The sequence below is a fragment of the Scatophagus argus genome, chromosome 17 (genome assembly GCF_020382885.2).
Source record: "Scatophagus argus isolate fScaArg1 chromosome 17, fScaArg1.pri, whole genome shotgun sequence".
Classification (NCBI taxonomy): Eukaryota; Metazoa; Chordata; class Actinopteri; family Scatophagidae; genus Scatophagus; species Scatophagus argus.
The window spans coordinates 2,151,333-2,165,034 of NC_058509.1; the positions used below are offsets into that span (position 1 = coordinate 2,151,333).

A 13,702-nucleotide genomic window follows, 5' to 3' on the forward strand; every position below is an offset into this window, starting at 1 on the left:
GCCGTGCGAGTATGAAATGGATCCCTTAAGGAGTACAAAGAAAAGATCAGGTCTGTGAGGGGAGGACATCAGTCGAGAGCCAGAGTGGACTTCAACTTATGTGCCTTAAAACAGGGGTCCTCAACCCCCGGGCGGCGGCCCACTACCGTCCGTGGGTCATTTGGTACCGGGTCGCACAGAAAGAATAAGTAACTTACATTATTTCCGTTTTATTGATTATCTGAGTCTGAATGATGTTTCATTTTGAAAAATGACCAACTCACTCTTGACGCATCTCGGTCACGTGATACGTTACCGCTAAAAATAAACCCACAAGCTAGCAAAATGAGTCAAAAACAAACGTCTCTGGAAAGAGGAAGGACTCTGGATGGGACCGTCTCGTTACAGAGAAACAGGCTCAGGGCTCCCACTCCCACAGCCAGTGTTATGGTGAGTTATATTTTTCATGCATTGTTTTTGTTGTTGCGGTGTATCTTATTTTGAAGGCATGTTTAAACGTTACCATAGCGACTAGAGAGCGTTGAGGGCAGAGAGGATGTTACTAATGTTATGTTGTTGGCACGATGTTACAAAGATGCTGCTAATAAAGTTGTGAGTACACGTTGGATTCACGTTTATTGTTATATTTTTAAAAATACCCCAGTTTTACGCCGTTCTTATCATTTTATTTTGTTGTATTTATCTGCAACACAGTAAAGGTCGGTCAGTGAAAATACGGTCTGACATTAAACCAGTCCGTGGAGCAAAAAAGGTTGGGGAGCGCAGCCTTAAAAGATCTGAGTTTTGTTAATGAAAAACCTTGAGTTGCTGAATAACAAGTCTGATAGAAAGTATTTATTGCTTTCTAGGTTTAAGTTACAGAACTTACAATAATTCATCTGTTAACATATCAAGATACGAGGAAACCACTGAGGGAGGGAATCGAGTGTTATCTTAACCATCACAGTAAAATGCTTCAAGTTCCTCATTATTTCGAGATGTTTGCAGGGCTGCGATTTCAATTCAAATCAAAAATTCAAGTGAAATGTGAAAGTTCAGTCAGTGAAGGGTATTCACAGGTTAACACACACGCCCCCCCACACACACACACACACACAGCAGCATGTCAACCCGTCGCTGCTCAGATAAAAACATCTGAGAACGCCTGAAAATATCTGAAGCAGCCCTGTCGCTCTCTCTATCAAAGCCAGTCAACCTCTCACTCAGTCTCTGCTGTTTATATTGATACATGACAACTCTCTCTCTCTCCCTCTCTCTCTCTCTCTCTCTCTCTCTCTCTCTCTCTCACACACACACACACACACACACACACACACACACTTTATGTTTTAATTTCTCTCTGCCTCCAGCTCTCTCCTTCCCTCATCTTTCCATCTGGTCATGCTTGAAAATGTCTGGAATTAGTCTAAGAAGATTTGTAAATTAAGAAGTGTTATCTTTGGAGAGGCCAACTCTGTCTGAGACATATACTTTATTAGAGAAGAAAGAATGAACTGCTTCACTGTGGGAGCTCATTTGCATACTGAGAATATCAAATCTAAAGTCCAGGTCGGCAGCTTTGCTTTGAGATGTAAAGTCTTCACTGTGAACCTTTTCAAGTGTGGACAAAAGTCTGACAGAAAAGGTCTCTTACATCACTGAAGATCATTTACAACAAAGCGTACTTCTGTATGTGTGTACATTAGCACACATTAGCACAGATGGCCTGCAAGAAATCTGTGACACATCGATGCTGCTGACTGGCAGCTGCAGATGAGGTTTGCAGTTAATGTGAGTGTATACGGGTAGACGTCCAACTTTCCAAAAATGCACACGTGAAACACGTTCTGCTCATTTATCACACGTGCAAAATCATTTTACGTGTGAAAAGTTCACTCAATTTCCTCCATCTGCAGCCTCCGTCGTGCAAAGTTCAACAGAGACTTCATCAGCCACGCTGGCAGAATGTAGACCGGACTTTGGGTGAGGGGTGAAGGACACTTTGCTGAGAGCAATGCTGTGTTTTTTAGGAGGGCTCTGTTCACACTCGGTTACACACATTCACACCTGGTCTGTCCATGAAAACCACAGTCTGCTGAGTGGGCCACTGAGCAGCTCGGGGTTGAGCGTCCTGCTCAAGAGCACCGCGGTGGTTAAAATGTTGTTTCGGCTTTTTGACACAAGTCTCTATTCTTTGAGATGGGCTTACACTGGTGCATTCCCATTCATCTACACACTAACACCTTAACAAGGAACGACAGATCCAAAAACAGCCAAAAACCCAAGCCAAAAAATGGCCTCTTGTCACCTCTGCACATCCACAACATGTAAGTTTGATATTCACCCTGCGTGGATGGGATAATTCAGCAGCTACAACAGGGCTACTGAATCTAACTTTTAAATTATTGGTCAGTTATTCAAACAAGGTCAAAAATGTTGGAGAGAACTTCTTGAATTTTTTTCCTCCTCGCATTGCGATGGGCAGGTCGTATGGGCGGGAACTCGATAACGCGGCTCCAATACCCGATCACGACTGCACAGACTCTGGCTCCATATGATGTCACCAGTGCAAGATGGCCGCACTCATATCTGGGATATTTGAGCTTCACTTTGGTCAGTGTTAGTGGGCGGAACCGTCTTCCTGAATGGTCACCTCATTAAGACTTTAACCTTCACAGCCTTTTTGTTTCCATACTAAGACGAAAGCCCTTCACTGCACCTGAGAATCATACAATATTTGGTAATGATGAAGTTTCTGTTTCCAGATACTGGAAAACACATACTGATCTTCTTCTTTTCTCAACACTTGGACAACAAAGTGCATTTGGAAACATTTTCAACACTAAAATAAGAACCTACTTTGGCAGTTCTGTACTCTTTAACATTATCTCTGTGTGACAGGCAGCCGCTACATCGCTTTACATTCCAGCTGACTCAGCACGCCTTTATGGTCTATTTCTGAAGGTCTTTTCTCAGCTTCCAGTTTGCCAATAAAGACATTCCACTTCGGGTTGATTTGGTTGAAGTAAGTTTTATATCAAAACCTGCATGAATAACAACACATCACAACACTAAGAAGGTAAATCTGTGAAATTCCCTTTTGGTTTGATTCAAAAACACAAACAGAGTAAGTAGGACAGAGAGGGAGCACAGCATGTAAATGAACCAGGTGGGACACACCAGCAGGTTTCACATCCGACATCAAAACATCCTGATCTGCATCAAGGATGTGCTCTTTAGACTTTATATTGAACATCTTCTATTGGAATTACAAGAACATTTTCCAAAGCTTCCTCACCTTTTCTTTATCTGTGAGGGTTTTCTGGGCCACCTTGTCTGAGAGGGCCTGACGCCGGATGGCAGCAGGTGATGTGCGTCTGTAAATCCCACGTTTGGGGATTACATATAAACTTTTTTCTTTTTTTGATGATTGAGTTTATCATCCCTGTTTTATAGTTGTGTCTGAAGAACAAACATGCATAAGCAGACACATAATCCCAGGTTTTCAGATTCAACAAACTCATAAGCTTTTTGTTTTTGTTTTCGGCTTTTGGTTGAGCTTCTGCCGAGTTCCCCTCCGTCATTAATCAAGCTGCGACACAAAAACCTGAACATGCTTTATGTTTTTAATATTAGTAGAGGAAAAAATTGAAATAATTATGCATGGTTTTCTTTGAAATAATACAAATAAAATGTTGGCATTTTACGCCTCCGCAAACCAAATCAACGTTTCTATATTTTGTATTATATTCTGCTCTTATCCGGAGGAGGGAGACGGGATCATGGAGGTGAGACAGCTGCCTCCTATTGTTCAAGACCTCTTAAGACCACCGCCCACTTCCTGTTTCAATCAGCAAAACAAGGTCATTTCGGTGACCCTGGGGACATTTTCCAGCCATCTTTGTGGTGACAAGTAAACCAGATATATTGAGTCAAACAACGATCTTTTCCTAACCTGAAACAAGTGGGTTTTGTGCCTAAACCAAACCACACCTCAAGCTCAGCGCTATCACAACATAAACGTGAAAAAATCGAACACAGATAAACATAAAGTTAGGACTTACCAAGGAACGCAGAAGGCGACACGGTGCCATTGCTGCGGGAAACCATGACGCTGATGCCAGTCTCCACGAAAGGGACGGAGAACTCGACGACCTCCGACCTCTCCTCGTTAATAGTGAGCGAACCGATGGCCATGTCAGCCCTGTTGGACACCACCTGGAAAATGGGACATCTGAAGTTAGAACAATTACACATGACTCAAAGGGGAGGAAAAAGAAAAGTTAAAGGAGAAGGATAAAAAGCCTGGAATGGTATTTTTACCAAACGAGACAATATTTAAATATTACAGATCTCACAAGTACAAATGCCTGCTTTTGTTGTCTTGAATCAGCTTTGCCTTTTCTCTCATTTCCGTGTACTGTTTCCCTTTCATTTAATTACTGAAAAACACGCCTTGGTACAAAGCTTTGCCTTAAGACTGTGCAGGGCACAGACGTGCAGGGCACACGGAGACTCTTTGAAAAGAAAGATCCAAAGTTCTCTGCCTCAGTGAGGCTTGAAAAAAATACTTCATAGGCTTAGTAAGTGAGCTGGATGAAAACTCAAGTGTGCTCCTTTTGTCTCGGCATGCGGCGTGAAACTGGGCCGTGTTCCTCCTCTTCTGACAGCTGCAAATGAGGCTCAGGTGGTCGGAAGGTGAGGAAGGGAGGGGACTCAGCTCTGTTTTGCTTCACCTGGCAGGAGACAGAGGTTACTTGACTGCAGCTGAGGGACTGTGGAGGTTAGAGAAGCTGGCTACAGACCAAAAGTTCATTAGTCTGAGTCCTGGCCTGGCCCCAAAACTCTGTGAAGACAAAAGGCTCTGCGGTCCCTCGCCAGACACCACTGAGACGCCTTTCAGCAAACTCCTAAAGTCACAGTCCAATAGGACTTCTCTCTCTGCTGACATCTTCAACGTTCAGCACTCTTTCCTTCATTGTTGTCTTAATGTGCTGCACTTCCCACTTATAGCCTGTCATCAAAGAGTAGTGGCGGCGCGCTGATGTCTTCATCTTTGCATTTGACCACTGAATCCTGTTCTCTCACAAGGCGGATTACAATAAGTTGGAAAAATTACAGTGCTGTTTGGCAGCTGACCGTCGGGTTATGGATCTCGGAGCCTTGAGTGTGTCAAAGTGGAGAATCTTTCTCATAAATTCACATTTTCTAGTGCACCGCCATGAAAGTGCAGCATAATATAATTCAGGGTGTTTTCACAAGTTTAGTTCAGCTCTTGAAACAACGGCTTCAAACAAGCCAGGTGTGAAAACTCCCTACATACACGTTCATTGTGAGGCATTACCAAAATTAAGCATTTAATATCATTATTCATATTGCCAGTCATGATAATACTACACCATAACACAATCATGAGATAAATGGAAATTAATGGCTGGCTGACAGGCAGGAAGAAGAACGTCGTGGCAGAAAATGTGCTGCTGTAACGTGTGCTCAGTCAACCTTCTCTGGACGAGTACACCAAGAAACTTTTCAAGTTTAATCAATAGTTTGACTTTGAAGCTTTAGGAGGAGACACTTTAAAATACAAAGTTTCTAAAAGAGTGTAGTGACGCACAAGTTTTGCACTTTTAATACCGTGTCATTAGTTGCTTTTCTGCCTGTCAAAATAAATCAATCCATGATAATTACTCCATTTAATTCAACTAGGTAATTTAAAACATTTGAATACAGTCTGAAAGCAACACCTGTGACACTCCTGTTCAGGAAGTGCTTCATCACTGCACACGAGGCCCTGATGATTCATGTCGTAGGATGAGAACGCCGTAAGGATTATTACAGGCTTATTGGCAGGCATTCATGTAGAGAAGAAGGACAAAGAGCGCATAGCCTGAATGAAATTCTGAGAAATAGCAGAAATGACTGTCCAAGTACAGGCTTTCACTGGGGGGGACAAGGACAGAGAACAAATCTGCGGAAGTCCGGCCCATTAGCCTTGCTGAGGTTTTACCTTGTCACAATGAGAGAGGAGTTCAGTTAATAGAAAAGAATAAAATGGAAGATGAATTCTTTTATATATTCACAACAAAAATGTTTGTTCTGATTTAAAAATGGTTTACATCAATTGCTGTCACAGGTAGCAGGAAATATCCAAGGACAGGAGTCTGTGAGACAGAACAGATTTCACCGGGAATCAGCTGTCCCTGATCAAACATGTTCGCCTGCCGCCATAATTAGGCAACTTAATGAGTTACTAAGAGAAGCTGGGCAGGAGGCAGCTGAGGACGAAGAGAGGCACAGAGACAGAGAGAGAGAGACAGAGAGAGCGTGAGACAGGCACCTCCTTCATCTCTGAGGCCTATCTGAGACAGAAACAACCCCATCAGGACGATCACCACACTGTGATACTGTTAGCGTTTGGTTGATGCAAACAGACGCGTACATGTACATGTTGTGTGTGACATCGGCTGCAGATGAAGATAGATGACATGAGAGCTCACCAAAAGTGAAGCTCAAACATCTGGACGCCCCCTGGTGGCTGGCTGCGATACAGCTCATAAACTCCTCCCCCTCCATGTTAGCAGATGGGACGTGGGCCAAATTAAAAACTTAAAGGACACGTCAAATAAACTTTTCCCAACGATGATTATTGTCATTGTAGGTATTTCATACCTCGCTGATGTATGTTTCAGTGTTCAGTGTTTGGTTTTAATTAAATGTCTGATGCTATAAAAAAGGGCGTGAAATATAATGATGATCATCATCATGATTAGCGATCAGCAATCACGCTCCTGATTGGACGTTTGGGTGGGAACTCAATCCTGCACACATTCTGGCTCCGAACGACATCACCAGAACAAAATGGCAGCGCTCCTGTCTGAGATATGTCAATAGTGTGAACGTGTAAAGCTCTAACCCTAAACCTGGATTTGTACCTCCAGCATTGCAAGCTTTGTTAATATAGCTATGCTTTAGCTAGCTTACACACACTCAGAAGTCTGTAGTACACTTTGAGGTTATGTTGACTAATAAGAAATGTGAAAAATCAGTGTCTGCTGTCTTCACTGAGTAATGATGAGATGCTCGAGTGCAGTAATAACAAGTACATAGTAAAAACTGTGTTTTGACAAATTGTGGTAACATGTGAGTCTGCTTCTTGTTCCTGAAAAATGACCTGCTCTAAACCAACCAAGTCTGGAATCTTGAGAAATGAACAGCACCACTACCTCACCTCTCAAATGAACTGATGCTGGTCCTCACCACACACACACACACACACACACACACACATTGTGATAATTTACATCCTCTGTCTAACCTCATGTTAAACCAACTTCATTAATCCAGCCACCAGAGGGGGATTGGCATCATGGGAACAGCAGTATCTGCCAACACACACACAGACACACACACACACACACACACACAGAGTGATGCACAAACAGTCTCGCAGCCTGTGTTGTCCTCTCTCTCTTGCTCTCAGTTTCTGCAGCACTAATCTTTCTGACAGCCTGCCTCCATATTTTCTCTCTTCTTCTTCGATTCGGGTCCAATCCTCTCTTGCTGGGTCGCGTTTTAAAGGATTTGAGGCAGGATAAAAAGAATTTCACGGGAGCCCTCGAATCAAACCCCCTTTTTGTAAGCACAACAAAAGAAAAAAAAAGAAACAGAGGAGGAAAAACGACAACACTGCTGTACAGGAAAAACTGAGAATTCCACACATCACACACACACACACACACACACACACACACAGGCCCATGGTGTGTTTGTGGTCTAAACTTTCAGAATAAACCTCCGGGTGAAATGCAGTCTGCAGGTCGTGTCTTCCCACAAGTCCCAACTGGAAACAGTTTTATTAACAGTTTTAATCCCATGTTGCTGCTGCAAATCCGTATTGCTTATTGATGCTAGCTTTCACTGTAAGATATCTGAATCACTTAACATTTAAAAAAACATCTTGAATTTTTCTGCCTTTCAGAAAGTGACAGACTTGATGGCGATGTTAGATCAATGTTAGAGCAGTAATACACTCCAAAAAACATGTCACGTTTTGTTGTTCCTGGACCTGATGGATGACATTAAACTCAACATAAAATATGCTGAACACCACATTAAACCTCTTTTCTTTTCTTTTTAAACATCTTTTCTATTTTTCTGAATGTTGAGATCCTCACCTCTCCAACCATGCCGTTCCATTCCCCATCAATGTTCTTCCCGTGCCTCCCATTGGTCACCAGGTAAAGGTCGTAGGTGAAACCCACAATCTTTGCCAGTCGCTTGAGCACGTCGATGCAGAAGCCTTTGCAGCAGTGCTTCATGGGCCCGGTGCCCTCCACCACCAAACTGAGGGGATGACGTGAATGCAGACAGATATGTAAGATAATCAACAAGCCTTTTGTAAGCTTTTATGATGTTTTATGAAGGACGCTTTGACCTGTGCGTGCTGCTTGGCTGGCAGCGTGCTGCTAACGGAAGTGAGAAAATGAACAGATGAGTACCTCAGAGAAAGACGAGGGACGTATGTAATCTTGGTGAGGGACTGTGGGTGGATCAATACTGACAGTTTGGAGTGCTGTGTTTGGAGAGGGGCTGCTTGACATGACAAAGAGCTCAGGAGGTGAAGTGCTGCATTATTAAAACTCCATTTTGGGCTTTTGGATGCAGTCTAAATTAGACAAAATTCTGGAAAGACTTCAGAGTGACTTGTTCCTCTGAGGCTTCATCTCGTAGATCACACAGTGGCTGCAGTTTTGTCCATCAGCGGTCCATAGTAAGGACACTTAACGATAACAACCTCTCTGCTCTGTTACCTGGAAACGCAACCTGTGCCAAAAATCTCACTTATGAGAGTGACGTATTTGACTCTTCTGTCCCTGTTAAATACAACCACACATCCGCAAAAATATTTCCTACAGAGAAATGTAGCGTTTACTTATATATTCTGTCTAGTTGTGAAATTTTCATTTTTTTGATGCCACATTCATGATTCTCTTCTCATGTGCGTGCAAATTAATTGACAACATTTACACAATATATTTCTGGTTACTGTTCACTTAGATGCAATAATCCCACACGATGTGGAACAACACATTACATTCTTGCCAGCAGTTCAGGTGATACACTAAGCAGATGAGATCAGCTAATCACCAGAACAGAGATCACATTTAATTGAATGATTGGCTTCGGTTTGGTAAAGCAGCAATACTGAATTTTTTTAGCGTCTTTAAAAGCAGCTAAACGCTCCACTGTGTTCAACAGGTAGATACAAAGACAATCACTGATATTACTACTATTAAAAAAGCCTGTTAATCTGTGCATACATTTTACATTATTTGTGAACTCATATGATTTCTGCACAGCGATAACAGATGCCTAGAGGTTCACCTATAAACACTTCTACATGATCACTTTGAATTTTTGTGTTATGTGGTAAGTGACTGTTTAAGATAAAAACATGTCACCTATATCAGAATCAGAATCAGAATTCCTTTATTAATCCCTGGAGGGAAATTCTTGACATGGTGACTTGATATGGTTTGGTTCTCATTCTCACAGGTATTTAATAGTAAGAGGCAGTTAGTTTTAAGTGCTTTGTTTTGTTGCAGTTATTAGTGTCTGTGTTCATTTTAAGCACTGAAAACACAAATCATGACCTTGGTGGCGATAAAAGCACAACACATCTGCACTACTGCAGCAACATCAGAGGAAATGATCTGTGACGGGTTAAAGAAAACATTCAAAACCAAATCTACTAGAAAGTAAACATGTAAAATATGTAAGAAATAAAAGTAAAAAGAAAGACATAGAAGAAAGACAAACACGTCAGGGGGGGAACGTGGGTCAGAGCAGCCAATAAAACTGATGGAGGATGGACTCGTTATCTTCCTATTGGCCAGGTCATGTGCTGGCAGGAAGGAAGCTTATCTGGGACAGACCAGGAGCCAAGAGCACACACACACACACACACACACACACACACACACACACACACATAGAGTCTGTCTTTCTTCCCATGACTTACTTTTGCTTAAATTAACCTTATACGTGTACAAAAACAGAAAAAAAAAGATTTTAAAGGATTACAAATATACACACTGCCGGATATTAGAAACGATATGCACATGATATAAAACTACATTTTCTCTTCAGTCATGAGGAATCACTATTGACTCAGTATAATGTTGTTTCTATCTGCTGTGTCAAGTCCTCAGAAGAGATGCTGCAGCAGATCTTCTTGCTCTTTGATTAAATATCCATTGATTTTCCATCTCAGTTATGATTTCATGAGATGATTAAATGACAGCTAACCTTACTTTGCAATGTGGTTTCAGTTTCTATTATGGTTTTAATGACAGGGGCAGCTGTAACAAAATCACTGCCTGTTCTTATTCACGTGCTTTTTGCCTGTGCCATACGACTTTTGCTGTATCTGTAGCTGCCATGAAGAAACTTAATTTCCTCCCTGAGATAATCAGGTTTTGTGATGTTTTAATCTCAGCAGGAAAGTCTTGAAGCCAGTCCCTCCCTGTAAAAAAGCACCTGAGACAGTAAAGATTTGCTGTCTTGTTCAGAGGCTTGGTCTCTATTCTACTCTCAGAAGATGCTCTCTATTTAGCCACTCTGTGAAACTTCTTTTTCTGTTTTCCACTGAGGTTTATAGGCAGTAAAGAGAGATTTGGACGGAAAAGAAGGGGGAGACATCAAAATTAGAAATCCCTCACAAACACTCTCACTGAGTCTCACTGAGCTAACAGAGCTAACTAGTTAACAGCAGCTGCAGTTAGCAGCAGTCAGGGCTTATTTTTATGATATGCTGCATATTATTTGTTTGGAGGGAAACAAGTTGCAGCAGTGAAAACCTGAATGTGTTTTCTCCAAACTGTTTCACATCCAGGGACTGTGGTGTGTTACCTGGTGTTGATGGGCATTCGGCAGGGTACAGAGTCCCGAATGCAGGAGCTGGTGCCCGGGTCAGCTGGTTCCACGATGACAAAGGGCCTTTCTTCCAGAGTAACCACTCGGAGGTGCTGGGCGTCATCCAGCGGCTTCAAGAAGGAGCCGTAACGAGACCAGGGATGGTAACGCAGACGCAGATGGCCGTTCTCCCACCAGCCAACCTGGAGAGGCCGAAACACACAAACACAAACGCTGCCGGTAACCTCTTTAGGGCAGTTTATAAGTGTGAATATTATAAATACTTATTATTACATCACAACAAATCTCTGACTACAAACTAGTTTATATGGCGCCTCCTTTAATTTAGAGTGTCATAAAGCTCCACATAATCACTGGGCTACGTTTGAGTTAACAAACAGCTGGACTCAGCTTCTTGTACCCAGATGCTGGCTCAGTCCCCATAGTGTACTGTAAAACATAATGTCCCCACAACATCATGGATACAAGTACACACACACACACACACACACACACACACACACACACACACACACACACAGATACTTTAGTGCACTTTAGCACATTAACAAAAGGAGCAGAGATATAAACAAGAAAGGGATGTAAATGACAAATTGGCATCACCTGGCACTTTGGACCAACCTCACTCACTGTGTCTTTTGTTTAAACTGTGTTTCTTTTATCTTTCTCTCTCTGCTGCATAAATAATAACAGCCAGAGCCAAGAGTTCATTATGGGACAACATGATAATTTGCTCGTCTGTGCTCATTTGTCCTCCAGATCACCCCTCCAGCCGATTTAGCATTAACTGAAGTAAATACATTTACATGAGTCCACGTGCACACACACACAGCACACAGCAGAAGGCAGGGATAGAGCAGGATTTGGTATTTTGTGGTTCACGGTTGCCCTCAGGCAGACCTTGGGATTTTTATCAAAATGTTATGAGACCCAGTGACAACAGTGACATTTAATCCAGCTTAAAATAAAAAGAAAACCATATTACAAAGATTTTATAAAATGTTTATTGGCTGCCTTGTCAAAATATTGCAGTTAAAATCAGATGTGATGTTAAGGTTTACTGCAGTGTCTTAAGTCAGAATCAGTTTTAGTCACTTGGTGTTTATCGCTGCTATTTCCATTACAGCCAGTAATCCGAGGTGCACTGCTCGGAGGACTTGATATTTGGAAGAATCTGCAATTCAATGCTCACTGAATAACAGTTCCATAATGAATGCTGGTGCATAGAAGGACTTTTACTTTTAGAGTCTTTGCTCCCAAAATGTTCTGCAGGCTCAACAATCTGATCTGCTACCCTCCTCCTGTCGGTGGCTTGACATTAGCCATCCCAAACCAACCAGTAGCTGCTGAACAAACTCAGAGAGGAATATTTGATTTCCCCATTTTTTGTTCTTTGTCCTTCCTCTGTCTGGAACACAGCTCCTCGTCTGTTTATTACAAACAAATCACTGCTGCTGCTGCTGCTGCAGCTGCTGCTGCAAAGGTAAAACTCATCACAAGCTGAGCACCACAAGACCTTTTCATACAAAGACAAAACACTCAGTGATGAGAATAGCAATTGGAAAAATTCTATTCCTGGAACAGGCTGACTCACTGTTATGGTTCTCTTGTAGAACGCAGCTAAAGGCATTCATTCATAACAAAATGTTGATAAACCCTTGAGTAATATTCACAGTACTCACTAACAGGAGTTCTACCCAGCCTGGAAACACATTTGTATGATGTTGTTTGTGGCTCTGGTGGGAGTTCTCGAAAATCTGAAACTGAGGTCAGCTTGAAAGACGTTAAACACGTTGATGTTTACCAGACAAGAAGGACAGACGCTATTAGTGGCATTGTGGGAATGGTAGGATCATAGCTTGTTCTCTGAACTATTATAATGTCAGGAGATCTGTGCCTCTGCTGCTTTGACAGCATTTTCCCTCTTATTGCTTCTCATTACGGCCCTCAACTCAAAATGCAAACCTAATTTGCTGGAGTAGCCCTTTAAATAGATCACGACGATTGTCTGCTGTAGCAGGACGTGGAGAGAATCGACTTGACGGGAAACTCTGGTGCAGCGCGGTGTTTTATTTTTTGGTGCTTGTTTGTTTGTGGGCTAAAAGTTGAACTGATTCCGGCAGCGCTGACAGCTGTGGGGATTCACTGGGATTTGGACCAATTCTAACTGTGTACCTTCAGTATCGAGTATAAAGGTTATTTTGTTTTGGAAATCTTGTTCTTTAAATCATGATTATTGTTGAGTCTTTTGCTGTCTAGACTTCCTGTCTGCTTCTGTCCTTCCCAGTTGTGTCATTGTATATTTTGGTCGGGTTGGACTGCCCTGGCTTCTGTTCGGTTTACCACTGATACTGCCCATCCTGAAATCTCTTGAACAACTAATATTCGACCTTGTGGTTTTCCTGAATGCTAAAAAAATTACTTTGCTTGACTCCCGTATTGAAACGTCAGAGGGAGAACGACTTCGACTGCAATGGCGTCAAGACACAACACAGTGTAGGAAGCCTCTATTACGAGCAAAAGTCATGCATTTAAAATGTTACTTAAGGAGTCCAAATCATGTGCCTGGAAATATAGTTAATGTGCAAAAAGTAAAAGTATTGTTTACGCTTAATGTCCAGTTTAGAGTATTATTATAACAGCTGATGCATTAATGACTTCATTGTTTCATTGCTAATAAATGCTCGTCAAGGTAGGTTTAATTTCATATTTTATGCACTCCTTAGCAGTTAACATGTAAGAAAACCCGAGTTCAGTTAGCACTCATCATGACCATAGGGAGGCA

General features: G+C 42.1%; 1 protein-coding gene across 1 annotated transcript in view; it reads right to left on the reverse strand.

Moving 5' to 3' along the window:
- grin2da (glutamate receptor, ionotropic, N-methyl D-aspartate 2D, a) overlaps window positions 1-13,702 on the reverse strand; it is a 175,058-nt gene that overhangs the window by 34,871 nt on the left and 126,485 nt on the right. Inside the window, exons 10-12 of the mRNA XM_046417378.1 lie at window positions 10,894-11,099; window positions 8,157-8,325; window positions 4,044-4,197 (exon numbers count right to left, since the gene is read on the reverse strand). Coding sequence (XP_046273334.1) covers window positions 4,044-4,197; window positions 8,157-8,325; window positions 10,894-11,099 — 529 coding nt within the window. The remainder of the gene's footprint in view (window positions 1-4,043; window positions 4,198-8,156; window positions 8,326-10,893; window positions 11,100-13,702) is intronic.